Source organism: Uranotaenia lowii, chromosome 2, assembly GCF_029784155.1.
Source record: "Uranotaenia lowii strain MFRU-FL chromosome 2, ASM2978415v1, whole genome shotgun sequence".
Lineage (NCBI taxonomy): Eukaryota > Metazoa > Arthropoda > Insecta > Diptera > Culicidae > Uranotaenia > Uranotaenia lowii.
Genome location: NC_073692.1, coordinates 106,658,573 through 106,683,163, shown reverse-complemented (window position 1 = coordinate 106,683,163; position 24,591 = coordinate 106,658,573). Strand labels below are relative to the sequence as shown.

Below are 24,591 nucleotides of genomic sequence, written 5' to 3'. Positions count from 1 at the left end.
TCGTTCATTTAGTTTTTTTTTCTTTTGGTCTTTCTGTAATTTTAGTAATTCTCCGTTTTTTTGGTGTAAATTTTGTTATTTTTGTTATTATACTCATTCTTGTCAATTTTCACATTTCTTCTCATCAGATCCCGTTTACAGTTTAAGGAATAAGAGTTTAGAATTTAGATCTCATATTCAGAAATATGAATTCCAAACTCCGGTTAATTCAGAATTCAGACTCAGAGCCTGAGCTGAATCTGCATTCAAAACTCAATTAGGAAATCAGAATCAAGACATCTGGTTCAGAATTCAAATCTGAATCTGAATTCAAAATTTAATTAGGAAATCAGAATTCAGAATTGTGGTTCAGAATTCCGAAACCGGTTCAGAATTCAGGTTCAGAATTCAAATTCAGATTTCAAAATATCAACTCAGATTTTAGGTTCAGAGTTCAGTGAGATAATCAAGGATTTTTCTCCAGCAAAAGTGATAGAAATATTTTAACTACCCAACATTAACAAATATTAACTATCAACTTACTTACCGCAATAAATCAACTTACTAATTGACTGCGAAGCTTCTTGTTCCAGGCTATCTCGTAATGCGTTCCCAATTTCGGTCAGCATTCGGCGCGCAAAAGAAAAAAGTAAACACATCAGCTTTTTTACAGAGTTATGTTTATTTCGTTTAGCTGTTTTAGCCTTGATTTCCTATACACATATTAGAAGAGCGGATTTCATCTAGACACAGAGAACGGATTCACATGTGCTGTGAAAAAAGTTTCCGATACACTGAGTTTATCTGCCTGGCCTTGGGCTCTGAAGAAGTTATGGAACATATGATGTTTTTTTCTGAAGCAAAACTCCTTTTTTGTTTTTAACCAATATAGAGAAACTGTTGAAGTTGAGACGAAAACCGATCACAGCAATCTTAATTTGAATTTGAATTTATCATAGCAATCATGTCTTTCTCGACTCACTTTAAAAGCAAGCACTAGATTGTAAACTTTATCCATTAGTTAATAAACTGTTAAACTTATAACAAGTTGTGTTCTCAGTAAGTAGTTGTCCATTAGGTTATGGGCCCAGTAATTTGAAGCAATGGCCACGAACGCGAATCCTGGAATCGAGCGTCTAGTAGGACGGGAGAATTGGACCACTTGGAAGTTTGCAGTTCAAACTTACTTGGAAGTCGAGGACCTATGGGAAGCGGTGGAACCGAAAGCGGAACCGGATGGGACAGTGGAAGCGGTTGACTCGATGAAGGACAGGAAAGCCCGAGGCAAAATTATCTTGTTCTTGGCACCCGTGAATTATTACCACGTGCGGGAAGCAGCCACAGCTCGGGAGGTGTGGATGAAGCTTTGTGATGCTTTCGAGGAAACAGGTCTCACGAGGGAAGTGGGATTGCTGTACAAGCTGATTCGGACCGATCTGGAAAGCTGCGGTACGATGGAAAATTACGCCAACCAGATGATATCCACGTGTCACCAATTGACCGAAATTGGTTTCCCCATTCCGGAGAGGTTTGTCGCGGTGTGCTGTTGCTGGCTGGTTTGCCGGAAAGTTTTCAACCAATGGTCATGGCATTGAAAAATTCCGGAACACCGATAACCGGAGATTCGATCAAGACCATTTTGCTGCAGGAGGAGTCGTTGCCAGGGAACAAAACAGCGCTGGTAGCCAAGGGACGTTTCGACAAGAAAAACGGTTACCATGTCAACGCCAAACAGAAAAATACGCATTCCAAGTTAAAGTGTCATCGTTGCAATAAAGTAGGCCATATTGCAAAATTCTGTCCTGCTACGAAGAAAAGCGGCGAGGCGTTTTGTACGGTGCTGTCTGCTTTCCCCCTGGAAAAGACACGTGGTTGGTACCTTGACTCGGGCGCAACGAGGCACATGACGAACAGCATGGAGGTGTTGGAAGAAGTGCGAAGCTCTCACGGGACGGTGGTTGCAGCTAATAACGGTTCGATGCAAATCAAGGCGAGCGGAACGACGAAACTCTACCCGAGGTGTCAAGAGAAACGAACTGCGGTTCCGGTCCATGATGTTCATTCCAGAACTATCGGCGAATTTGCTGTCTGTTGTGCAAATTGTGAAACGTGGTTATTCGGTGACGTTCAACAACGAAGGGTGTCGAATTTTGAACCAGGACAAACAGCTTGTGGCAACCGGAAGCATCAAGAACGAATTATTCAAGTTGGACCAGCATGATGTTTCTGGTGTGGCGATGGTTGGTGCTTCGAAAGTGTCGTTGGAAACGTGGCATAAGCGAATGGGTCAACTCGGAGTGGCCAACGTGAAGAAATTGGCCAACGGTGTTGTAGATGGTGTGGTGCTTGAGCCAGGTGATTTCGGTGACTGTGCCACGTGTGCTAAAGGGAAACAGACAAAGCTCCCATTCAGCAAGCAAGGTTCGCGGGCGCAAAAGTTGCTGGAGGTGATTAATTCGGACATCGGCGGTCCGATGGAAGAGTGTTCGCTAGGAGGAAACCGATACTACATCACATTCATCGATGACAAGTCTCGGCGGATTTTCGTTTATTTTCTTAAAACGAAATCGGCTGACGAGGTGCTGAAGTGTTTCAAGGCGTTTCATTCGATGGCAGAACGGCAGTGCGGTCGAAAAATGAAAATTTTGAGGACCGATAACGGCAACGAATACACCAACACCGCGTTCCAGCAGTATCTGAAAGGTTTGGGTGTACGTCATCAGACAACGAACGACTATACTCCTGAGCAGAACGGGCTTGCCGAAAGAGCGAACAGAACCATAGTTGAACGAGCCAGGTGTATGTTGTACGAGGCAAATCTTGACAAGAAGTTTTGGGCCGAAGCAGTGTCGACGGCGGTTTACCTCATCAATAGGTCTCCCACTCGAGGCCATGATTTGACACCGGAAGAGGCATGGAGTGGCAGGAAACCTGATCTATCGCACGTGAGAGTCTTTGGTACGAAGGCAATGGTGCAGGTACCGAAACAAAAGCGCAAGAAGTGGGACCCGAAATCACGTGAGTGCATCCTTGTTGGGGGCAAGGGCTTCCGAATTGTCGATGTGAAAACGAGGTGCATCGAGAAAAGCAGAGAGGTGTCCTTTATCAACGAGGGTTCAAGCGTTCCTGATAATCCAATAACAAATCCTACGACGAGCAACGAGGGTTCAAGCGTTCCAGTTATCCCAGTAACTTTTTCCGAAGACCAGGGCGATGCTGATGATGTTGCTGTCGTTGGTGAACCGGACGATGATGTCGTTTCGGTTAGCGATGTTGAAGAAACCGATTACGAATCTGCAGATGGAAATACTTCAACTGACACCGTAACTGATGTGACCGTGCTCCCTCCGCAAAACAACTCAAATCCACCTTGGTCACAGGTGTTGAGGCGCAGCGGTCGGGAGCACAGACTTCCAGGCAAGTATGCAGATTATCAAATGAAGGGCAAAGGTATTTTCGTTTCCCATTCTTCACAGAACCAACCGATTGTTCCGAGCGCTGGTGCTACCAACAGTGAGCCAGAAGCTGGCTTCAGTGGCACAGCTGCTGTTTCTGGGCGAACTCTGGAGCAGTGTGAGGCACCTAAGACCTACAAAGAAGCGTTGGCCTCACCGTATGCTGCGAACTGGAAGATGGCTATGGATGAAGAACTGGCATCCATCCGAACGAATGGCACCTGGGCGTTGGTTGACCTACCACCTGGCCGAAAAGCGATCGGCTGTAAGTGGGTCTATGCGGTGAAACGAGATGCAGCTGGAAACGTCATCCGGTACAAGGCGCGTCTTGTTGTGCAGGGCTTTAGTCAGCAATTTGGTACGGACTATGAAGAGGTCTTCGCGCCGGTGGTCCGGCAAAATACGTTCCGTACGTTGATGGCGGTGGCAGCGAGACGAAACATGACAGTGAAACAATTCGACATCAAAACGGCTTTTCTCTACGGTGACCTTGAGGAGGAGTTGTTTATGAAGCAGCCGTGTGGGTACACCGTGAAGGGCAGCGAAGGCAAGGTCTGTCGTCTCCAGAAAAGCCTGTACGGACTGAAGCAGGCGGCTCGTTCCTGGAATCAGAAGCTGCACGATGTTTTGGAGAAATCTGGCTATCAACGGTGCAAATCGGATCCATGCTTGTACCGGAAGTGCCACAACAAGCTTTGGTGCTACGTTCTGGTGTACGTGGACGACCTGGTGGTGGCAAGCCAAGATGCTGAGATGATCGACGTTCTAATCGGAATACTTCAGAAGTCCTTCGAAGTGTGCGCTCTGGGTGATATTCACTATTTCCTAGGTCTAGAAATAGAAAAGAAAGGCGGAGATTATTTTCTGAATCAGCGTCGGTACATCAACGAGGTTATTGTCGATAGTGGTTTAGGCGATGCGAAGGTGTCCAAGGTTCCACTTGATCCAGGCTACGTCAAGCAGGCGAATAAAGGTGACCCACTTCCGGACAACAAGGAGTACCAGAAGCTTATTGGTAAGCTTCTCTACGTCGCGGTCAATAGTCGTCCGGACATTGCGACTGCTGTTTCGATCCTGAGCCGGAAAACAAGTAGCCCATCCCAAGTCGACTGGAACGAGCTAAAACGTTTGGTGAGGTATTTGAAAGGGACGATTCAATACCGACTTCGTTTATCCAACTGCAGTGGACCAGAAGGTGTTGTCGGCTACACGGATGCAGATTGGGCCGAGAATCGAGACGATCGAAAGTCCAACAGCGGCTTTGTATTCATGGTGCATGGTGGAACGGTGAGCTGGGCGTACCGAAAACAAACCTGTGTTTCCCTCTCGACGGCTGAAGCGGAATTCATCGCTCTCTCGCAGGCTACACAGGAAGCATTGTGGCTGATGCAACTGATGAGCGATTTGAACGAGGAGGTGAAAGCTGTCTCGATATTTGGTGATAATCAAAGCGCCTTGAAGATCATCGAGTCGGAAAAATTTAGCAGCAGGACTAAGCACATTGCTGCTCGAATTCATTTCACCAGGGACCAGATGAAGCAAGGCGAAATATCATGTATCTACTGTCCATCAGAAAACATGATAGCAGATATTTTGACGAAACCCTTACCGGGTATTAGAATAGACTATTTAGCTAAGGAGATTGGTCTGATTGCTTTCGTCTAGGAGGAGTGTTGAAGTTGAGACGAAAACCGATCACAGCAATCTTAATTTGAATTTGAATTTATCAAAGCAATCATGTCTTTCTCGACTCACTATAAAAGCAAGCACTAGGTTGTAAACTTTATCCATTAGTTAATAAACTGTTAAACTTATAACAAGTTGTGTTCTCAGTTAGTAGTTGTCCATTAGAAACAAATAACACTTTTTTTTTCTTCAGATTAATGAAAATGCTGCACGTTTTTTCAACAACATTGGGTTTGTTGGATTGATGTATTCCTGAGTAAAAAACTATGTGAATTAAAGAAAAAGTTCACAAATTTTCCATAAACTTCGTCAAACAAATAAGTGGTTGAATATACATATACAACAACAGCGATAGTCATACTTTAAAAATATTCCAATGTTATGCTTAACTTATTCCTCTTCGAGCGTCACGTTATTCAAAAGTTAAAGATTATATCTAAATACACTCAACGTAATACCTGTCGACATTTCTGGTAAACTGACTGTTTAAAACATAGAAGATAATTACTAGTTCAAATCTCGTTTTCCTGACTAGAAACAGAGGAAGGCAGAGATCAGGGGCGGCTCTATCTGAAGGTGTCTCGTGCGATATCGATCGTCTTTTGGACCACTCCACGGCCCTGGGTCAACAGGTCCGCAACCAGTTCGAATTTGTCCTCGTTACGTTTAAAGTACTCGGCCGTGTCCTGCTCGAGCTGGGCAATCTTCTCCGGACGGACCTCCACCATCGATAGGAATTCGGTAAGGTACGGGTTGAAGCGGAAGTAACGCCCTGGAGGCAGCAAATCACTGAGGATGGTGTGAGTTGCTGGAAAGGACAACGATTGATCAGGGTTAATGAAAGATTAAGGTTGAAATATTACCTTCGGTGTCGGTTGCGGAATCTAGGATGCGCAAGAACTTGGTCTTCCAGGAACTGGAAAGAGCGACCTGGTCCAGCACCTTTCGACTAACTATTTTCTGCCCATCGAACCACTCCCGGTTTCGGGTTCGACCGGTACCAAACGAAACCACACACTGGATCCGCTCGTTTGGCCACAGACATTTGGCCTCGTGGATGGCCACCGTCGTTGGGTTGTTGTACAAGACTCCGCCGTCCTGGTGCAGTTGACCCTCCAGCTGGAAGTCCCCGAAATAGGCTGGAGCAGCCGAGGATGCCCGCACCACTTCCCATAGCCGGGCGTTGTGACTGCCCTGATAGACGGACTGCACATTCAGTGGGAACGCGTAATTCCGGAACACATGGGCGTCGATGTATTTATCACAGATTGTGGTGGAGACGCAACATACCTGAAATTGTCAATGGAGAAGAAGTTGTCATTTGTAATGATATCAAAGCTCATTTGTATTTCTTGTAACAAAATTATTTTTGAAAAATTAAATCTCAATATCCTACAAAAGGATTCCCACTTACTTAAATTTTGGCAAGATTTTCAGCAAATCAAAAAGCTAAAAATCAAGGAGGTACCTATATATTGGCCCAAATCAGCATATATTTGGCTGATATTTGTTCTTACGGTCAAACAACATGATTTCCCCCGAGTTTTGTAGGGAAATTATTGTGTATGTAGGTATGCTGTATTGGTTTTTTTTATTTCGAATAAAAACAAAACCAACGCCACGAGCTTCTGAGTCTGCCTATCCTTCGATGTCCTTCTAGATTCCACTCAAGCGCCTCTGTGCAAATCTCGTTTACACCTTTTCGCCAGGTTCCAATACATTTCCACTTACACTGCACAATCTCGATTTCTATCACTCTCTGATGACACAGGCGATGTTACGTTTGAGATCCAGGCTGCCAGCTCGGATGATATTCCGTAGGCAGCGATTTAAAAATACTTGCAGTATTCGCGTCGTTACCGCATATGTGCACCAAGTTTCGTACCCGTACAGCAATAATGATTTGATATTTGAGTTGAATACTCGGATTTTCGTTCGTTGAGGTATCCATCGACTTGGTCTTTCCGACATTGACTTTGAGATCTACTGCGTTGGAGCTTGGGATGGACAAGCTTCTCTGGGACTCCTCGTCGTCTAAGAGCAGCCCAGATGTTTTCGTGGTTCAGTCGGTCAAATGCTCTTTTCGAAATCAACGAACACCAGCAGAAGGGAGTCCTGGGATTCGTTGATTTGTTCCCGTTCGAAGCGTTGTGATGTGGTCCACACATGATCGTCCGGATTGGAATCCAGCTTGTTGCCGTCGAAGTGTAGCGTTGATGTTCTCCTGGATCCTGTTCACGATCACTTAGCAGAGTACTTTGAGAGTTATACAGATCAACGTTATGCCTCGCCAGTTACCGCACTCTGTCAGGTCTCCTTTCTTCGGGACCTTAACGAGGATACCCTGCATCCAGTCGACCGGGAATGTTGCAGTTGCAGTATCCCAGATGTTAGCGAAAAGCCGGTTAAAAATTTGTGCTGACAAGGCAGGGTCGGGTTAAAGCACTTCAGCAAGGATGCAATCGATCCCAGGCGCTTCGTTGGAATTCATGTCATTTAATGCAGTTTCTATTTCATTAATGCGACTTATTGTTAGCGCTTCGAGCTGTATGGGTTCTGTTGGCCATCGCTACTGTGACTCGGAAGAGTTGTTCAAAATGCTCAGTCAAATGTCAAATGTTATGAACGTTGCGTATATCATCATATTCTACACTACACCTACAACTACAGTATGACCCATGAAAAATCAAAAATTTTTAGAGGTCTGTTTTGGATTGTATTTGACGATCTGTATATTTTTTGTGAGCTCAGTTGCATCCTGAGTCGGTGTCCGCGATTTCGAGCCCAAGAGTATCAAACAAAGTTTTATCGGATAAGTTTTTCAATATCTAGCTGTCCGCCAACTGCAACGTTGATATAAAGTCGCGGATGCCATAAAATGGTAAGGTTCTCTCCTTGATGGACCATGTATACAGAAGCTGGGTCGTCATAGGCCATGGTCTGCACGCACTGTTAAAGTGGTAGAATTGGTCAACACGAAAGTGAAGATGTATCCAGTTAAATCAATTCAGAGGCTGGATAAGGGAGCGAATATTTCGAATTCTTTCATGTAACGATTGATCATAAATGCCTTAAATATATCATAAGGCAAAGGCAGAGCGTCATTCACACAACGAATTAAAGCACTGTAAATTGAGCGCTCAAAGCAATTTATGTCTAAATTGAAAACAAGCAGCTGATTGTCGTGCTCTCAGACGTTTCCAATTCACGTACGGATCGTTTCACTCCCCCAAAAGGATTTACTATAAACTCATTTTTGTTGACCATACAATTTGTAAAACTGAAGAAGACTATATAAACTGAAGGAATCAATAAAACAATCAATTCTGGTTTTAGAGCTCGACCCTGTTGGAACTCTCCAGTCAGAACCACCGACTACTCTAACGACACAAGAATATCTTTTTTTCTTGGCCCAACTGGTTCGCTTTCAGTTGGCTACCATATCACATCCTTAAGTTGTGCACGCCGTGCGATGCCCATTGACGGGACCGTTATCAGTTTAATATAAAATCTATAAGGCGAAGCTAACGGACAATTTATACTTTCACCCAAGTGTCTATTCTCTGAAGGCTTCCATCTCTAAGGTGTGAGCTTCAATGTCAAGAGACTTAAATTGCGAAGGTATGCTCAAGATTCAGATCTCCCCTGAAGAGAACGAAGATGGACACATCGAGTCATTTGTTTTTTAATATGTTATGTATTAATATGTTAATGTGTTTCAGTTCAAACAACATAAAAAACATAAATTACGGTGAATAATCTCTTCATAATTTTGTTAATTATTTGTGGATTTTTTTTTTGCTGCTTTAAAAATAGCATTTTCTATAAACAAAATAAAGTATTTCTTCATATATTGAAACAATACTTGGATTTGTAGATAACTAATTACTTATTTATTACTTTAAAGAGAACAATTCAGTAACGTATTGATAGCACGTGGGCCTGGCGAAGAATCACCAATTTTCACTTGTTGATTTGGTATCCACGGTAGCATAAGTCGATGCCTACTGTGGTAACATATCTCCCTCCTTATTTCCAGGACACCAGGAGAGAGTTCAATCTCTCAGGCAGCCTGATGTTCCTCTGGGGACGTCTAGGTGTTGATTCATCTTCGAGGGAAACAAAAGAATTGTTTTGGTCTTCAATGCTAACATCGACATCGTCCAAAGTTGATTCTCCGGCTGGTGGTTGTGGATCATCTTCTTTAGGTTCTGGAACATTTGATGTTCAAGATGGTTGGCTTGACCGGGCTTGAAGTCCAAACATATCGACCAATATGTTTAATGGTGTAGGCTGTCTCTCCGAAGTACTTGCATCGCCCGGATACCGAAGCTTGACCTGGTCGACGTGTGAACGTATCAGCTTCCTCCTGCCATGATGCTCTTCCAATAGGATGTTGAAGTTTACTTTGGCCAATCACTTCAAGAATCTTTCCATAAACCCACTTCCAAAACGAATTGTTGCGATATAGTTTGGCATACACCGCAGCACCAGTTGTTAGTTTGTGTGGTCGTGGTTCCTGGTCTGCTTTCGAATGTCTCTGTTGGTCTGATTGGTCTGATTCAGAATAGTTCTGATTTTCCTGCCAATCATGAGCTCAGCTGGAGTGGAACTATTCAGGACACAGCTTGGAGTTGATCGGTAAACTTGCAGGAACGTTTGAAGTGATTCTGGATGTTTTACCAGTCGTTGACTTTCAGCAAAGTTCTCTTGAGGGAATCCACGAACCTTTCAGCCTGACCGTTTGATTGTGGATGATAAGGCAAAATCCGCAGATATTGAATACCGTTCCTCCGGCTGAAATTTTTTTGAATTGTTTCGAAATGAATTGCTGATTTTATGCTGATTTTATTGTGCAGATCTCGGGCCATCTTGAATGGGCATCCACCACAACCAGGAAGTTGAGACCTTTGAATTGTGTTGCTGGCCACGGTTGAGGAGGAGTCTTCGGTGGGGATTTGGCATGAACAGCACACATTTCACATTTCCTTACAAACGTTGAGATGTCGTCGTCGATTTTGGCCAGTAAACGTGACTTCGGGCTAGGGCTTTCATCCGTTCCATTCCCGGATGACCTCGATGAAGTTGCTTCAGAATCCGTTGATGGTAGAATTCTGGGATGACTAACCGATTCGACATCATGATGCAGTTCTTGATGATTGCGAGAGCATCACTGCTGGGTTAACAATTTCGTAGATGTTTGATGGTCAACCGTTTTCGATGAATTGACTGACTTGCTGAAGAACGTGGCACTTCAGTGTTGCGTTGGTTACCATTTTGAATGTGATGGGAACCGAACTGATGGCTTCTTGAAGCGGAATCTCCACATCTTCTTCTAGCTGGACCGATGCAATGAAAAACTCTTCGACTGGTTTTGAGTGTTTGTCGATAAGGCGGGAAAGGACGTCTGCGTAGCCAAACTGAGATGTGGACACGTACTGAATCTCAAAATCGTAGCATAGCAGTGCTAGAGCCCACCGCTGCAGTCTGTTTGCCGTGTGAACTGGAATGCCTTTCTTGGAATCAAATATTCGGAAAAGGGGTTGGTGATCCGTTTGCAACAGGAACCTGCGACCAAGGAGCATTCGATGAAATTTGGTCACTGCGAATACCAAAGCGAGTCCTTCCTTTTCGATTTGCCCATACTGTCTCTCGGCTTGAGTGAGAGATCGAGAAGCATGAGCAACAGCTTTGAATGCACCGTTTGGGAATTTGTGAAGGATGCAAGCTCCGATTCAAGTTTAAGATGCGTCTGCTGCTACGATGATTTCAAGGTTAGGATCGTAGTGAGTGAGCATCAAGTCGGACTGTAGAACTTCTTTGAACCGTCGGAAAGACCTCTGGCAATCTTGATTCCACTCAAATCTGACATCTTGTTTCAGCAGAACATCAAGCGGTCGGCGTAGCGTGTGCATTTCGCGCACAAACTTCGCATAAAAATTCATTGCACCAAGAAAAGAACGAAGGGTACTCACATCGGTTGGATCGGGACGAAGACCTGAAGCGTTGAAAATGTGCCCAAGGTATCGAATTTACCGCTGCATGAGATTGCATTTTTCCTCTCTCAGGTGGAAACCGTAGTCCTGCAATCGCATAAACAATCCATCCAGAATGCTCCGATGTTCCTCTTCGTTTCGGCTGTAGACCAGAATATCGTCCAGGAAAGAATCGACACCTTTCCGACCGGTTATCATGGTGTTCATCAGCTGCTGAAAGGCTCCCGGAGCTGACTTGACCACAGGCGCGAGCCGGTTGAAACGGAACAATCCACGATGCGTGTTGATGGTCAAAAGCTGCTTCGAATCGTTGTCAACCTCAACTTGCGAATATGCGTCGCTGAGATCAATGATACTGAAGAATCTGCATCCGTTGCTTGCTGAAGATATCATCGGGAATTGGAAGTGGGATAGTTGTTCGGTTCCAATGCAGCGTTCAAACCGGTTGAGTAATCGGCACAAATTCGGATTCGTCCTCCTGGTTTCTTGACAGCCACAATTGGAGCCGCCCACTGGGAAAATTCCACAGGCTCGATGATGTTGAGAGTTTCTGCAAGCGTTCTAGTTAAAAATCGATTTTCTCAAGGGAGGTGAATGGCACTGGACGTTTCGGCTTGAAAACAGGTTGAGCGTTGGGCTTGAGGTACAATCGAACCTTCGTCTTCGTACAGTGACCCAGGGTAGATTTGAAAACCTCAGGAAACTTAGCTTTGTATCGCTGTATGAAGTTTGAAGATTCGAGTTGGACTTGATTGCATATCGCTGATAATGGTTTGTCCCAAAGCTCAAACAGGTCAATCCATTCCAGACCAAAAGGTCCAGACGATTGTCGGTAACGTAATAGATCGCTGTTTTCTTGATGTCTCCTAGTGTCACTTCAGCTTGAGCCTCACCCAGAAGATGAAGGGGCTTACCTGAAGCTGTCGTGGCGGTGCGTGTTGTTGCTGAAAGTGCTGATGATCCGACTTTCTTGCTCCTTTGATGTTTCGAAATGATGGTGATGTCTGCTGCTGTGTCGAACTGAAGTGTTGCTGCAGAACCATCGATGAGAACGGTAAGAAACTTCCGGCTGGACACGCAGTTGATGTTGTTTTCAGCAAAAACACCTTTCACTGATAGCTTCTTGAAAACCTTGCCTTTTGATTGCGGTTTCGGATTGTAGCAATCACAATAACCTTCCTTGTGTCCGGACAAAATGCATTCCGCCGCACTGCCAGCATGGAGTCTTTGGGTTGGTTGAAGTCTTGATGGGTTTTGAATGTGAACGAGATGGTTTGACTGGAAACTTTTTCTGCTTGACTGTGCAGACAGAAGTCACCTGTTGATGTTGTCCAACCATCGCCGTGTCGTGCTTCAAATTTTGCAGTCGTTGAGTATCCTTGACCAGAATTTCGAGACACATTCGTCTTCCGGACCTGTTGCTTCCAATTTGGACAGTAGCCTCGTTCGTATGTCTGCATCTTTCGTTGATTGCAGACCGCAGATGAAAATGAGGCTTTTGAATTGGTCCGCCGTTAAGTTGGCCAATTCGAAATCCTCGCAGGCTTTGTTCACCATCCCAGCGTAGCGTGATGATTTGGTGATCAGCATCGTTTTTCCGCAGTTGAAAACACTTGTAGCGTTTGCTGAAGAGCGAAATCCGGGTACTGAAGAGTTCGTGAGTTTGGTGACCGTTTCTTCGAAGGAAAACTCACGGGGGTGCTTGGGAAGGACGAAATTGGCGTACTTTTCATGGACGTTCACGCTGAGGCTTCGAAGAAGAAGGCGAACTTTTGCTGAATCGTCCAATTTAGCGCCGTTTCGTAGAAAAAAATCTTCATACTTCCGGTACCAACGGTCGAAAACAAGACCGTTTTCCGGATTGTAGATGAATTGACGGATGTTGGAGGCCAGAGATTCAATTATGAATTCCGGGCTGCTGGACTTGGGAGAACTGGAACCTTCTTAAATGACGAATCGCTCCAGTATTTGCATGAGCCTAGCGTTCTGCTCCGCCATTTGCTGATTCTGTCACATGATAGTCTGGAAAACTTCTTGAGTTGTTGCCATCTGGATTGCGTGGGTGATTTACTCGTCGCCAATAAAATATTTCTTTATATATTGAAACAATACTTGGATTTGTAGATAACTAATTACTACTGAGAATGCCGGACGACTGTCCTGCAAAACAGGTGTTCGCTACGAATTCGGTAGGAACAAGACGAGCGGGGGCGCAACGAGCGAGGTGGTTAGACCAAGTGGAGCGTGATCTGGCGAACGTGGGGTGCCCGAGAAATTGGAGAACGGTTGCTATGAATCGAGTGAATAATAGGAATTATGTTCGTCGAGTTATGTCGTGAGACGGTATACTATGTAAATAAAATAAAAATTAATTACTACTTATTTATTACTTTTAAGAGTAGCGTGTTGATAGCACGTAGGCCTGACGAAGAATGACCAATTTTCACTTGTTGATTTGGTATCCAAATGTATGATTTTTTAAGTTCAATTTAACTAGTAAGTATAATTTAAAAGATATGCATCTCAAATTTGCGATTCACTGAATTTCCTCCAACACATGAAAAATAATCATATTGATTGCATACATGCAGGCGATACCTATTCATAGTGGATATGGTTCACCTCCGAAAATCGCCTTCAGTTTCTCATACAAATTAAAAGGACCTCAATGTTGACATGCTCAAGTCAGTTAAAAAAATCAAGCTTAAACATACATTTAAAATATAATCGTTGATAATAATTTAAAAAAAACTTATTCTATTGGGTATCAGAAAAAGAAAAGAAATAATTGGAACACGAAAACGGACAAGAAAAACGCACAGAACTTACCTTTGGGCAATGGGTCGACTTGGAGGTATCGATGATTCGAGCATGGCTGATGTATCGCTTCAGCAGCGTCTCCCACAGTTCGGCATCGTAATAGGCGTGCGTTGAAACCAGCCGGGAGGCTCCCGTTATCTTGTCCAGCGTCGACGGTTTGTGGAACATTTCAACGCTAATGTTCTTGTACCGCCGAATGCCTTCGTCCATGGTGAGCTCTTTCTCGCCAGCTTGGGTGGTGGGACGAAAATGAGAGTTGCGTTTTTTTTAAATAAACAGATCGTTTATCGATTAGCTTGAGCATACTTACCTAAAGCACACACCAGAATGGCCCCAGTCGATACGCCACAAACCATATCGAACAGGTCAAATATCTTTTTGCCGGTTAACTTTTCAAGACGTCTCAACAGCTCCATAATGATGATTCCCCGGACTCCACCTCCATCGAGGCTGAGAATTCGAAGACCAGGGCCCGGTGGTGGAGGAACGTAACCCAGAAGGGCCAAGCCGAGGCGTGCTTGCTCCACTATTTGCTGATCAGTGCCCTGCTCAAGTATTCGTAGTAAATCGATGGCTCCTTCCTCGATGGCAAAAGCCTTCTCCGATGGGGATTGCTCCAGCTTGGAGACCAAATCATGTAAAACCTGCCGTTGTCGTTCGATGGGAATGGCCTTCCGGCGGAGATCCAAAATAGCATGTCGCGTTTGGGATTGGTTCGAGCGCTAGAAAAAGCAAGGGATGTTAAGATTTTTATGAAAATTATGTAATTGATACTGAGTTTTACCTTTGGTTGTCTTTGAAGTACTTGATCCTGGTGTTCAGGAATTGTTTCAGCTGCCGAAATGAAACGCAACTTGCTGGCAACTATTGGCAATCGGCTGCCTGTGTTCGTATGCAACACAAAAATAGAGAACCTTATCAGTTATCAGAACCGCACACATCTCTAAAACGCTTTGTTACAGCTTGGAACTATCTTATCGTTAGAAGTTAATTGTGCACAAAGAAAACCTTTGATATGAACAAATCAAAAGAAACTAGTTTATCGAATACAAACCAATTGATTTCCAGGCGTTCATGATTTTTTCACTCACTATCAGCCCGTTCACCCCCGGAAATGGACAGTGGCATATTTTTAGCAAGCGAAATGTGAAACTTTTGCGATAAACAAGAATGAAAAATGCTCCACATAAATACACGTAATATCACGCCACCTCGGCTGATTTTGTTATGTTGACAGTGAAAATTTTGCTGCTTTTGCTTGCTCTTGACCAACTCACACATTCGCTAAGTCAAATGCGGATTGGAAGGAGCGTTTGCTCAATACACAGGCAACATATCTACATACCTACAACAAAAAGCAATGTTTACGTTTTCGTTGATCGCCTCTTTTGTTGTTTTCTTTTGTGGGTGGAAGGCGAGTGGGTGGAGTTTTATGTTGGGTGGGTGGGAAAACGGTCGAGCACAACAAAACCCAAAAAATTCAGCCCGGTTCACACTCAAGAAGGGAGTTCATCTGACACTGAACATAATCGTGGGACTTTTTTTTATCCAGTGTTGTACTCCATATCAATTGATAATAAATTAATTGAAATTTAATTAGTTGATAAGAGATGCTGTGGTGAACTGAGAGTTTTGATCATATTAGTTGAACCAAAGACACGAACCGAAATAGACTGGACATAGTAAAGGCAGTGATAAAATTTAAATATCACCTTCACCTATTATAGTAAATTGCAGTAATTTATTCAGAAATTACTGGGTTAAGATTCTAGGATTTATTCTCCACAGGTTAAAGTTTCTTGCTTCGTCGGCTTGGGCCCAAAGTTCGCGAAGTAGACGCCACAACCGGTGCAACTGCATTTATCACTTCCAGTGCCTGTTTGTTAATTCTGGGCGAGTCTCCTTTTTTCTTGACCAAACGTCGCTTCTTAGTCTCCGGGGGTCTCGACTCTGAGGAGACGTTTTCCGAGCCTTCCTTAGCTGCTTCGATGATTCGTTTCTTCTTGGAGCGCTTTCTGCTTTTTGCATTCAGCAGCGCTAGGTTTTTCAAAGCCACGTTTTCATTGCCAACATCCGAAAGATCGTTGTTCGATTCTTGCTCTTCGATCTGCGATTCTTCTACACCAACCGATTCTACGGTACCGAGCGCAACGGACGAACTAGATTGCCTCACCAGCGGTTCAATTTCTTCTTCTTCGTGTGTGTCTAGATCAGCAAGATCACCGAATTCCGAACTGACATCGTCAGGTCTTCCGTCGCAAACTTTTTTGATGGCTTCAACCAGTGCTGGTTCTTTGATGCGGAAGTCCCGCACCGTTCCCATGTGCAGCAGATAGGTTAGATCTTTCTTGGTCTTTTTGCTTAGCAACAGTACGAATTTATTGAACGTTTCAATGCGGAAAACAACCTTTGGGATGAGCTTCGTTTGACGAAGTACTTTTTCACGATTTTTCTTGGCATTGTTGGTTGTTTTGGGATTGTCGATTTCCTCGTCCTGTTCTTGGGCTTGACCCAGGATATTTTCTTCGATAAACGGAAATAGGTTGTAGATTCGTACAGCAAGAGGTTTTGAGGATTTGATAACCAAATTAAACCTGTAGATAGAAAAAAATATCAATAATCTATCAAGTTTGGACTACGTCTGAAAACAACTTACTTGGTAGAGTCATGAGATACAGGAACGACTGGATGACGTGACAGAAAGTGTTTGGTCAAATTTGTCAAACAACAGTAAATACTGATGAGCAGTTTCAGTAAAGAATCCATGCACGTTCCGAGAGGTAGTTGAGTGTTGGCTAGATGTGTCGCAACCGACATTATATGAACCAACTGGGAACACATGGATCGTTCAATTGATTTTAGTTGGTGTAGATCTACAAATGTTTTAAAATCATATTATTGATAAAATTGATTGATCTAAAAAAATACTCACATTCATCGTTATCACCTAAGCCAAAAGATTTCAACCGACCGAGAACACTATTGGTGCGCAAAATGAAATGTTCAACATCGTCCAACTGTTGTTTCGTTACATTGCACAAAGCTATAAGTGCCGATTCAACCGTCAGAGAGCTGATTGATTTTAGAGAAAACCCTGGCGCTAATTCATCTTCTTCTATCTGTCCGAACTTTTTCTCTACTAAAATAGCGATGGTATCAAAATAGGCTCCAGTCTGTGTTCTGAGCCGCAGTTCAAACAGAATCCGATGCACAATTCCTAGAGATTTTAGTTTGAGCTTGGTGTTTGAACAGAAGTTCTGCAGCCAATTGTATGCGCAATTAAGATGTTCCAATTCCATAGCCTCTGACTGATACAGGATTTCCAAGCAAAGAAACAGATTGTGTATATTTTTTTCTCCAACGGCTTCAGATTCCGCGCCATCCTCAAAGTATTTATCGACGATATTATGCAAACCGTTTAGCAAGTCAGACTTGAATGTTCCTCCAAGGGTGCAGCTTATAATCCGGAGAAAATCGGAAAACTTGCGCTCGTAAATCGACAGTGTTGTTAGGAGCGTCTGCCTAAATGCTTCACCTCCCACCAAGGCCACCTGACTATTGCCACTGGTGCAAAGATCGTTCGTTTTACGAACGCAACGATCAAACACAGTTTTGGCGCACTCGCACAGGTGATTGAATATCCGTTTGCTGTGCTTAATCTGCCAGTACTCTGGAGTGTTACGCAGGGCTTCCAGCTTATCGGCAGCTACTTTGAGCACAAATCGAATGAAATCGTAATTGGTTCTAAGGTTCTGCAGGTGCTCCTCTGATCCGTAAACGTTTGAATCGCTAAAAAATTAAGGAAATAAGGGTTAAAGTTGTTAACGTTCCACGTTAAAGGTAGGCCATCTTACTCGAAAACAATCTTCAGCAGCCGTTCAGTGGTTGACAAATCCCAAACATTTTCCGGTTTGAAAGACATCGCTTTTGCCGAATGAGTTCCGCCTGCTGTCGGTGCTATTGTTTCGTTGTTCGATTTTTTGCCGCCCTTTTTCGGTTCCATTTTCTGTGAAACAAAGCGAGATATGAATATCCTTAAACCCCTTAGCTTTTTTTCATGATTAATTCAAGAAAAATACACGATTTTCTCACCTTAATTTTCTCGTAGCTGCTCTGGTGATGTCTGAACAATTTTAATAGATTTTTCAGTTGATCGTTATCTGTTTTGGCAGTCCAAATGCAGTACGACATACCAGCTTCAACAACGTTTAGATAGTGAGACCCAATTATGACTGTTTTTGGATCCAAGGTGCCAATCTTTTGAAAACAAATGACTTATTAATATGAATTTCAATTCATAATTCAAACTAGGTACTTACAATGCCAAGTTTATCCAAAGAAATGGTATCGATTCTCTGGACAATATCTTTCAGCAATTTTCTAACGGTATCGTTGTCGTGTTGAACATCGTGCTGGTCACATAAAACCAAACACTGCACCATAAAAGTCGCCAGTTTGCCGATGTTATCGAAAACCTCCAGCTGTTGCAAAGACTGCTCGGCTCCCCCGGACAAATCCTCGCTTGCGTCTGCCTTATAACGAACACATCTTTCGAAATCGATCTCCAAATCTCCGTCCAAGGATTCACTAAAGTAACCGCAAAAATGCCAATCAATAAACTGCAGCACGTGCGGTAAAAGTTTAGCGTTGAATTCCACAGCCCGACCTAAACTTTCGTACAAAAGTTCTCGGATTTCTAACGATTGCGTGAAGCATCCCCGAAGGACGCCCAAAATCTCCAGTGCCAACATATCGAAGTGTAGATCCGGGTTGTCAGCTCGCCCTAGTGTCGATTGTGACATGAGAGACATGCCACTGATCGACAGCTGAGTCATGTTCCCAAACGAAGCACTCAAAACCGTACGCCGTGAGTTGTTGTTCTTGAGTTGTTTCAATAAGGCACAGAAGCCAAACACTCCCATCATACGGGTGTTGGTTTCGCTGCGATGCATTGCTTTCCGCAGCACATCGATAAACGCATCTCGAATTCTGTGCGAAATACGGATCAACGGGAAAATGAATGTCATGATTCGCATTGAATGGAGACCGTCAATCTAGAAGAGAATTTTTTTTTTTTTGAAAAATGACTAGTTATTTTAAAAAAATAGCTTACCAACAGTAGATACTCTAAAATATAATTCATAGAAGAGTTGCATTCCGAAAGTGTGAGCGTGCTCGTTAGACTCAACGTGATCAAACATTCGGAAAACTGCACCGCTTCCAGGTCCGCGAAAAGGTACTGCTTCAGTTTGGCCACGATGCCAGTTCCAAAGATGAAACGTTTCTTTACAAAATTCTGCAAAAATGCAATAGCCAACATGTGCAATTTCGGTTGCTTCTTAGCAATCAACAGTCCGAATGCCAGATGGATTACACCCGGCGTAACCACTTCCATTCCTTCTTGGCTGTGTTCGGTTAAAATAGATAAGATTCTCTCAACGTCCGGTACGGAACCAGCTTCTATACGACCCCGACACCAAGCCGATCGCCGGCAGAGTTCCTTCTCGAGTTCGTTCTCGTTAATGAGACGCACCAAAAATGTCATCACTTGAGAAGAGACAACTTTAGTTGTGTCCGGCGTTCGATTGATCTTGCTCATGGCAACCAGAGCACTCAATACAAAAGGAGTCAGCAAAAATTCTGGCATGTTTTGGAACGTTTTGAACATAGCTACTACTTGTGATTCGTCCAAGCGAAATTCGGAAACGTTCGATAGGTGGTAGAGGACGGTTTCTTCCGCTTCGCGTACTTCTTTATCCGACAATGGTTCTGCAATTTGAGAATTTAAAATTTTTATAGACGTTTGTTAAAAGTTTCATTAAAAGATCAAGTTTACTCACCGATGCTATCGAAATCCGTACTGTCACCGCCTTCATTCGAGAGCATCTTCTTGTAATAGTGCTTGTGAAAATATTTCTGTAGCGAGTAAATCGGAAGTACCAGCAAATTCGGATACTTCAGGCAAAGATGAAACAGCTGAAAAGCGAGCGTTGGTATTTCCAACGGTTCTAGTCCGCGAATGGCGTCACAGACTTTTCCAACGACCAGTCCCGTTTCATCTCGACTCAACGTCACCTCTCGAAACATGGCCGTGTAGGGCGTCAGAATTCCATTGTGTATCTTCATTTTGAGCAGATCATCCAGCACTTTTTTGCGGTACTCTTCCCCGGTCAGAATAAACCCATTGGCGCTAAACTTGCCAACCTGTTCCTGAAGCAGTTTCAGCACATCCGGGAAAATATCCTTCCACCCCAAGCACTTTGGATCCCCGGCTCGTATCGAATCCACACAGTATTCCATGGTCTCGACTAGCTGCTCGGCGGAAAACTTCGGGAGTTCCAGCACCAACCGGGACACAATGTCGAAAACGGTTTTCGTTGGGAATTCCTTCTTGTTCAGGTGATGCAGAACGGCCAGCGATACTTGGAACCGCTTGGTTTGACATTTGCTCGAATAGGCCAACCCAACGTGGACAAAGTGCCACAGGTTGAACCCATCGTTGTCCCCCACGTTGGAAACCACCAGGTCCGTTAACTTAAAATTTGAAATAAAGTTTTCATCCTGATAACATAACAAGAAAAACATTGGAATGTTATAGGTACCTCTTTGTTCGGAATCCTTTCCAGTATCTCCTTCAGCTCATCGTTTTTCTTTTGCTGACCAAGTTTGATGATCGCGGTAGCGATGTTTGGTGGGGGCATTTTTAAGCTATCCAAAAGTAAGTACCAATTTTATCAAACGAAAACTCACAAAAACATCACAAATTGGGACCAGAAACCGGCGAATTTTGAATTTTCCGCACCCCCGCTATCACGCGAATAAACACGAATGAATACTGAGGCGTTACGTGAACGTTTTGCGCGCTTCGCGCATAACGGTGTTTTGTTTTGGTTTCCGTTTCCTTTTCAGCTTGATTTTCGCAACACTGCACGAAAAACTGGATAACTTGCGGTAAAATTACTTAATATTCTTTTTGGCGTTTTTTTTTTTATTAATTATCAGTTTTAAAAAAAAAGTTACCACACTGCAAAAAATCCACATATTTGGAATATGTGTTAGCCTTATAGATTTTTGCAATTTGATTCTCATTTGGAAAATACGTGCCCAAACATATAGAATTCAAGATTATAACTTTTATATGCGTCACATAAAAGTTATTAAATACACATAAATATTATGAGCATTCATTTGCATTGTACTAAAATCTGCCTACTTTAAGGCGTTTAAATTCTAGCTTACTCAAAGGCGATTTTTAATGTTCGAATTCGTTTTTCGGATGAAAAAATATGAGTTGATTTTGGCCCATTCCTGTAGGAAAAATATTTATTTTGGATTCCTGCATGATAATTTCATATAACAAGCATCTCAGTCAGAGTTTCCTACGGGGAAAAAGGAATGGATCAATGAAGATTCACTGCTATAATTTTTATAAACCATTACTCAACTAAATAGTTGACAGTACGCCAACTTTTTCTCCAGGTCGACCATTTTGAAAACACGAGAATTTTTTTCAAAGACTTAAATCATATAATTTATGTGTCAATATCATATAAACTTTATATTTCGAACATCATTTTTATGTGTGACATATGATAATCATATGAATCATATAAAATTTAAGCGTAGAACAATTTTGAAGACGTATGTGTGGGGAAATATACATCCTAAGTGTGGAATTTTTGCAGTGCACAAGAATTCCATGAAAATGGTAAAATGTCTTTAATATAATATAATAATAGTAATTTCTTTGTAGATTATTTTCAATCCTGATTTAAATTCATAGCGAGACATGATACTCAAAAAGGTTAAAATTAAAGCTATTATGATATAGATTTAGCAATTATAATTTAAATTTATAATCTTTTTTGATCAGAAGAAAAAGATAAAACGTGTTTGTCAAATGTGAAGCAATTTCGTGAAAAATCTTTCACAACCCACCAGACATTTTTGTTCGGTGAAGAGTACCGCTGAAATCTAAAATGCATGAACTCGAATTTTCCGTAGCGGCTAGTTGGTACCGCTAGAAGAAAAGCTCGCAGTTGAAAAAAAAATGTTTGCATCTTTTGCAGGATGTTGGTGAAAATTCGGTTTCGTTGATTTATAATTCGAATTGAAGTGCGTTAAAATGGATGAAACTTTTACCGTAAACTTGGGATCAGTTAAACAGGATCTAATCCTGGGAATGATCGAGTGCCAGAAGCGGGGTCTGGTGCAGAGTGCCAAATGGCTGGCGGAGTTAAGTCACGGATTAAATGACGTTTCAATCGAACCCGCAAGTCGGCGATCCAGCGATACCCTGAACGCAGGAATATCCGACGAGGAGTACGATGATTACGTGCTAGCTAAAAGCTACTTCGACGTGCGCGAGTATGACCGATCCGCGTACTTTACCCGGAATTGCAATTCGCCGGTTCCCAAATTTTTGCATATCTATGCCACATACATGTCCAAGGAGAAAAAGCGCCTGGACAACATGAGTGACAATTCTATCGTAAACTCAACCAGCCACGTTAAGGATTATTCGGAGCTGTTAGCTTCACTCCGCACAGAGCACAGCCTCCGAAAGTTGGATGGCTATTGTCTCTATCTGTATGGAGTCATTTTGAAGAAACTGGATCTCAACCAAATGGCGGTCAATATTTTCGTTGAAGCCATCAACGCGGAACCCACTATGTGGGGATCCTGGGTTGAACTGGCCCCTCTAATTACCGATAAAACTATGCTCCAGAATCTGAAACTTCCCAACCATTGGATAAAGCAAATTTTCATTGGTTACACCTACATTGAACTCTTCCTCAACGACGAAGGAATCAAAATATTCGAACATCTACAGGTGGCTGGTTTCGGGAAATGTATCTTTGTCCCCACCCAATTGGCCATAGCCTTTTCAAACAAACGAGATGTGGACAAGTCAATCGAAATTTTTCAACGGCTGCACGAGGTCGACCCCTTTCGGCTGGATAACCTGGATTCCTACTCCAATTTACTGTTCGTAAAGGACATGAAAACGGATATGGCACACCTAGCCCACAAAGCCGTGGACATCAACAAGTACAGCCCGGAAACGTGCTGCGTAGTCGGGAATTACTACAGCATCCGGGGAGATCACCACAAGGCGGTGGTCTACTTTCAGCGGGCACTGAAACTCAACCCCCGGTATCTGTCCGCGTGGACCTTGATGGGGCATGAGTTCATGGAGATGAAAAACACCAACGCTGCTATCCAGAGCTACCGGCAGGCGGTGGGTGAGTAATTCAAAATTTCTTCGATTGACTCAATTGATTTTTAAAATTTATTTCAATTTTTTCCAGAGGTTAACCGAAGAGACTTTCGGGCCTGGTACGGTCTAGGTCAAGCGTACGAAATCCTCAAAATGCCATTCTACAGTCTACACTATTACAAAGCGGCCCAGCAGTTGCGTCCTTACGACAGCCGAATGTTGGTGGCTCTGGGAGAAACCTACGAGAAGCTAGAGAAGGCAGCCAACGCTCTCAAGTGCTACCAGAAAGCATACAACGTAGGTGATATCGAGGGAGTTGCCCTGTACAATCTTGCCCGGCTTTACGAAAAGCAGAACGAAATCGAAAAAGCCATCCCCGCACTTTTGCGGTTCTGTTCCGACGAAAAAACGGTGGTCGATAAAAGCTCACTTTGTCACGCGTACATGACTTTGGGAAATTTCTACGAAAAGAATGGCCAGTTCGATAAGGCGTCCCATTTTGCATACAAGTGTTTGGACCACGAGGAATCGAAACGTGAGGCGGAAGCTCTCCTGAAAACCATTGCCAACAAACGGGCGCAAAAAGCGGCCGCACAAGCCCAGACTTCCTCAGCAACCGGTACCGAAGCTCGGCAAGGGGAGGATCTGGAGAAAACATCCGATATGGATCTGGAGGAGATTGAGTTTGAGGGTAGTGTCGGACGAGTGGTTGATCTGGCAATGGCCCACGACGATATGCTGGTCGAGAACGATGAACCGGAATTCCAGCTGGAGCAAGCAGCGGAGCTGGAAAATTCTTCCCTATCGATCATCATGGAGGATGACCCGGATCCAACTGAGTGAGTCTTTTTCTTTAGATTAATTCTATAAAACACATTTTGTCTTACCTATGCGGGATGTTTTTACTGATCCGAATCCATATTTTAAACTAGCGTTAAAAAACAGAATTGAATGAAATACTTGTTCAACTTTCAAACCGTACGCAAAATAATCGTGGTCATAACTGCAAGATGCAGCTGTAAGTGTTTCTACTTGTAGCACCACAGCCAATCAACGCTTCAAGTTTTCTTCTATTGGCGCACTAATGCCTCTAACTATATCCATTTATCTTTCATGTTGAATTAAAAAAAAATCTGTTTAGAATTTCCTTCCGTCGTGCATTCCACTCAAAATTTGAACCGTATAAAAATGCGGCGATTTAAACACAGTTTTCCTATAATTAACTAGGTATCTGGGAGAAAATAACTTAGTCTTTTCAATGGATAACACCACAGAAATATTTGAAGTTGGGAGAAGCTTACCTCTAAGGCTTAGAAGGTGAGACCTGAGGCATAAGATATGAGATACCAGACTTGAGTACAAAAGCCTGAAACCTGAAACACGATACCTGAGGCTGAGATTTGGGACCTGAAATTAGAGATATTAAATATGAAAC

At 43.2% G+C, this 24,591-nt stretch overlaps 3 protein-coding genes across 3 annotated transcripts; 1 reads left to right on the top strand and 2 right to left on the bottom strand.

The window, feature by feature from the left end:
* Positions 1-658: 658 nt before the first annotated feature.
* On the bottom strand, positions 659-15,225 carry LOC129746258 (calcium-independent phospholipase A2-gamma-like). Its single transcript, XM_055739838.1, has 6 exons — positions 14,991-15,225; positions 14,721-14,818; positions 14,247-14,658; positions 13,946-14,166; positions 5,984-6,410; positions 659-5,928 (listed from the first exon to the last, which is right to left on the bottom strand). The coding sequence occupies exons 1-6, from the start codon at positions 15,010-15,012 to the stop codon at positions 5,687-5,689; spliced, it is 1,422 nt and encodes a 473-aa protein (XP_055595813.1). The 5' UTR covers positions 15,013-15,225; the 3' UTR covers positions 659-5,686.
* Positions 15,226-15,697: 472 nt separating this feature from the next.
* On the bottom strand, positions 15,698-20,754 carry LOC129744751 (Fanconi anemia group I protein-like). Its single transcript, XM_055737445.1, has 9 exons — positions 20,539-20,754; positions 19,777-20,470; positions 19,050-19,705; positions 18,256-18,990; positions 18,029-18,193; positions 17,791-17,942; positions 16,869-17,725; positions 16,593-16,809; positions 15,698-16,530 (listed from the first exon to the last, which is right to left on the bottom strand). Exons 1-9 carry the CDS (start codon positions 20,635-20,637, stop codon positions 15,726-15,728), a joined length of 4,380 nt encoding a protein of 1,459 aa, XP_055593420.1. The 5' UTR covers positions 20,638-20,754; the 3' UTR covers positions 15,698-15,725.
* Positions 20,755-21,967: 1,213 nt separating this feature from the next.
* LOC129745928 (cell division cycle protein 23 homolog) lies at positions 21,968-24,042 on the top strand. The gene is made up of 2 exons (XM_055739322.1): positions 21,968-23,181; positions 23,248-24,042. Exons 1-2 carry the CDS (start codon positions 22,062-22,064, stop codon positions 23,997-23,999), a joined length of 1,872 nt encoding a protein of 623 aa, XP_055595297.1. The 5' UTR covers positions 21,968-22,061; the 3' UTR covers positions 24,000-24,042.
* The last annotated feature ends 549 nt before the right edge of the window (positions 24,043-24,591 follow it).